The 4180-nt window shown below is 43.6% G+C and overlaps 1 protein-coding gene across 1 annotated transcript in view; it reads left to right on the forward strand.

Annotated features, from left to right (window-relative positions):
• Positions 1 to 3676, forward strand: part of dgkg (diacylglycerol kinase, gamma) — a gene marked incomplete at its 5' end in the record, with an annotated part of 126927 nt that extends 123251 nt beyond the window's left edge. Inside the window, 2 exons of the mRNA XM_083997045.1 lie at positions 1316 to 1376; positions 3474 to 3676. Coding sequence (XP_083853171.1) covers positions 1316 to 1376; positions 3474 to 3572 — 160 coding nt within the window. The 3' untranslated portion in view covers positions 3573 to 3676. The remainder of the gene's footprint in view (positions 1 to 1315; positions 1377 to 3473) is intronic.
• Positions 3677 to 4180: the final 504 nt, after the last annotated feature.

Consider the following 4180-nt stretch of genomic DNA (forward strand, 5'->3'; position numbering starts at 1 on the left):
GGGATTTCTTGGTTTCCCTCATCAAATACACAATCCAACAACTCCAAAACGCTCTGGTGGACAAGTTGTGACCTGCACATACACCACGCTATGAGATAATAACACAACGTTACCAGACAGTTGTTTTAGAGAAATGTTGAACTATCCCTTTAATGGAAACCGGGAAATCCCATTGAGATTGGGGATCTCTTTCACAAGTGAGACATACACACAAAAAAGTACCGAAAACAGGTATCGTTGCATATCAACACTATAGTACCATATTCTAATTTATTATAATGTTATTTAACAGGGACGATACATACAACATTGCCAAGGATAAAATGTACTGAATACAATAAATGCAATGATACAAATATACAGTGGATAACACAGTGAATAGGTACCATGAATAAATAAACACAGCTGCATGTCGGTTTAAATGGTAAAGGTACAAACCAGCTGGTTTACAGTCGGTTAGTGAAACGCTCAGCTTCCAAAACCACAATGATTCCCAGAGTGTGTGTGTGTGTGTGTGTGTGTATTTAATAAAATGTCGGTGCAGTTTGTTTGTACAGAAACACGTTTGACTCGATAAAGTTGAGTCAGAGACGTTGAATTAAGCGTGTCGACACTTTTCAGTTCAAGTTCAGATGTTTTTGAAGTCTATCTATCTATCTATCTATCTATCTATCTATCTATCTATCTATCTATCTATCTATCTCTCCCTCTCTCTCTCTCTCTCCTAATATTTTCCTAGACCAGAATTAAAGGAGCATTCATCTCTCTCATTCTCCCACACTGTGTTTCTGTAGCCGCAGAGGCAGCCGTGAAAGTCTTAAACCAACTCTGACCGACCGTGTGTGTGTGTGTGTGTGTGTGTGTGTGTGTGTGTGTGTGTGTGTGTGTGTGTGTGTGTGTGTGTGTGTGTGTGTGTACAGTGGGTCTGTGAGTTTAAAGAGTGGGGGGGTGGGGGAGGGTGGGGGTCTGTCTGGGAACGGGTCTCATGGGAACAAAGGGTGCAGTGTTTGACCCTGTCCTGGGACAGTGTGAACAGGCCTCTCGTGCCTCTGAGGTGTGTGTGATCTGACCTTCACAACCTCCAACCCTCTCTCTCCCCCTTCCCTCCCCCTCTTCTCTCTCTCTCTCCTGAAGTTTTGATTTTTCTGTGTCATCTGCCTTTTACTCTGATCAGGGTCTTGTGCGCTTTGTTGTAATTTGGGATTAACAACAGAGAATTGTGGTAAAGGAAGAACCGGTAATAAAGGTTTATTTTAAAAATCTAAATATCTATCTCTCTCTGTCCCCCCCTCCCTCTCTCTCTGTCTCTCTGCAGGACGTCCCGGCGGCTGCCCATGCAGATTGATGGCGAGCCCTGGATGCAGCCTCCCTGCACAGTGAGTGTCAACACACACACACACACACACACTGCAGCTCTGAACAAACACAGTGAAACTTTGAGTCTGGACTGAAGCAGAACGGTTTAACTGATAAAAGTGAAGACAAGTTTATTTCTTTAGACTCAGTTTAATCAGTATGGATGAGAGGACATATCAGCTTGTCTAAATAGCTGAATAAATGTGGTAATAAATGTATGAATGTGAGGATCTAGTAGATGTAACAGAGCGGTGGGTGGGGGAGGGGCAGGAGCTGTGTAGAGGCAGCCGCTCCAAAACAAACCATCACAGTGTTGCCAGTAGAAACAGCTACAACATAGTGAAGTGAACTGTGCCATTGGTTTTGGAGCGTCGTTGGTTACCAGAGATCACAGTGTAAAACTGCAGGTTAAAAGTCTTGTTGCAACAGAATCAGATTTAATCTGGTTTAAAAGTTAAACCTAAAGTTAAACCTAAGTTAAACCTTGTTGCTGTAAAACCAGCCTCAGTATGTTTAAACATTTAAATCAGGTTTCAGTTTTAAAACCAGCTCATAGCTACAGCAGCTGCAGATGTTATTAGGATGTAGTTTAGTCGCCTGTGAACTAGTGATGTCACAATTATAGATTTTCTTAGTATTATTGTCAGAGAAATAATCACAGATTATTATGCATTGATTAATTTCACAACACTATGAATGTGTAAAAATCAATATAGTCAATTTTTAAGTAACAAATGACATGCTAACATTTAAATTCCTACCAATTCAATGTTAAGTTAAGTAAGCTGACAGTAACGTAGTTTGACCCTGCATCTGTGCATTTACTTTTACTTTGGCGTAAGGCTGTCACTTTTTATCCGATATTCAAATATTTGTTCGAACGTGGGGTGAAAAGTTCATATTCTACCAGTAATGACCTGCTCGAAATGTAGGCTGCAGTGCCTGCATAGCGCCGGGGTCGGTCCACCAGACACGGAAGCACCACGAATAGCCGCAATAGCCAGTTTCCTTTCGGCGCCCATATTTACCGCTGGTGTAATCACATCAAGCTGGGCAGAAAGTCCAAACATGAAACAGCGAGAGAATCCGGTCAATTTTCTAAATTAAAACAATTTTCAAAATAAAACACCGCGATTGTGTGTGCGCTTTTAGCATCAAGAAGCAGCAGCTGCAGTTCCTCTCCTGACCACTAGAGTCAGTCTCCATAGACTCCCATGTTAATTGTCCTTTAACTTTACAGCAGAAATAAACATGTTTTACAGCCTGGAACAGAAACAGACCTGAACTGTCTGTAACTCATCTGTTTACATTTTATTTTGTATAATTGTGGGCGTGGCCTCTTGGTTTTACAACAAACCTGCTTTTACCACAGTCTCAGCTCCACACAGGCTCCGCCCCTTTTCCCATTTTTGTATCAATCATCATCTCAGAGAGTAGCCTCGCGTCACCAGGCTCTTCATACAGAGAGGAGAATCGCCTGGTTTCCGTTCACTCTGAATTTTGTCTGGATTCTGGTTCTGGTTTAGAGAGTGAATCCAGAATTCACCAAATTCACCAAAGTAAAAGTTTTCACCAAAAAAATAACTTATAAAATAGACAATAACTTGTAATACACAGTTAAATACAATGAAAAAAGGTTAACTTAATGGCTCGGGGACTTTCTTGTAAATTATATTCTTTAAATTAAAAAGTTTCACGGCATTTTTATTAGCTTGGTGCTTTTATTTTGACGGAAAGGCCTGTCTCTCCCACCCTGGTTTCCGGTTGCTTACCAAAACCCCAGACGATCACAGAGTCAGTGGGCGGAGTCAGGCGCTGCCAAGATGGCGGCGGTGCAGCAGCTTCACTCTGAGCGTCGTCTTCTGTCCTTCTTCTGGCTCGTCTCCCGTTCTCTCTGTTCATCGTCCTCCCACGTCCTTCATCTCTTCATCCCTTCATCCCTTCATCCTTCACATTATCTCCTCAACCAGTTTTCATTTTGTTCTGGTTTTAAAGCTTCATGGGGGCGGCTACACACACACACACACACAGAGACACACAAAGCGTTTTGTTCTGTTGTGCGTTCGAGGCAGGAAGTCGTGACCGTTGTTGTTTTTGTTTCTCTCCGGTTCCTCCAGGTCCGGATCACACACAAGAACCAGGTCCCGATGCTGCTGGGTCCTCCGCAGAAGACGCCCTTCTTCTTCTTCAAGAAACGCAACCGGAGCCGCGACTAGCACCCATGCATGCACACACACATCTATACATACACATACACACATAACACACACAGACACACTTCCCACTGTGCAGGCAGCTCCAGCAGACGACAGGAAGTGGGAAACTAACTTCATCTATCTACTACGAGTTTCTGGAGTCAACAACAAGTATTTAGCCATAAACCAGTGCTGCACTGCCTGCGACACACACTCTGACACTACGGCGAGGAAGAGGAGGGTGGGTAAAACACCTGTATGAATAATAAAGGAGAGAAGAGGAGGAAGAGGAGGAGGAGGAGGAGGAGAAGACGCCTCATCCATTATTGACTGAGTGTGTTAGTAGGTTGATGGCACTGGGGCACAGCGGCCTCCTCCTCCTCCTCCTCCTCCTCCTCCTCCTGATGGTTGGAGCCCCGTTGGCATCACTGACCTACAAACATAACAAAACAACATCCTTTAAAGGGATAGTTCAACATTTTTGGCAAATTGGCCCATTGCCATAATCCCTATAGTCATAGCAGTAGGTTCGTTACCTTTAATTGTCGGTGCAAGCTATTTTTAGAACGGCGGAGCAGAGCCGTGAGCTGCTCAGAGCTACGCTACAGAGGCTAATGGGATTTCTTGGT

This window comes from Trachurus trachurus, assembly GCF_905171665.1.
Source record: "Trachurus trachurus genome assembly, chromosome: 21".
NCBI classification, from domain to species: Eukaryota; Metazoa; Chordata; class Actinopteri; order Carangiformes; family Carangidae; genus Trachurus; species Trachurus trachurus.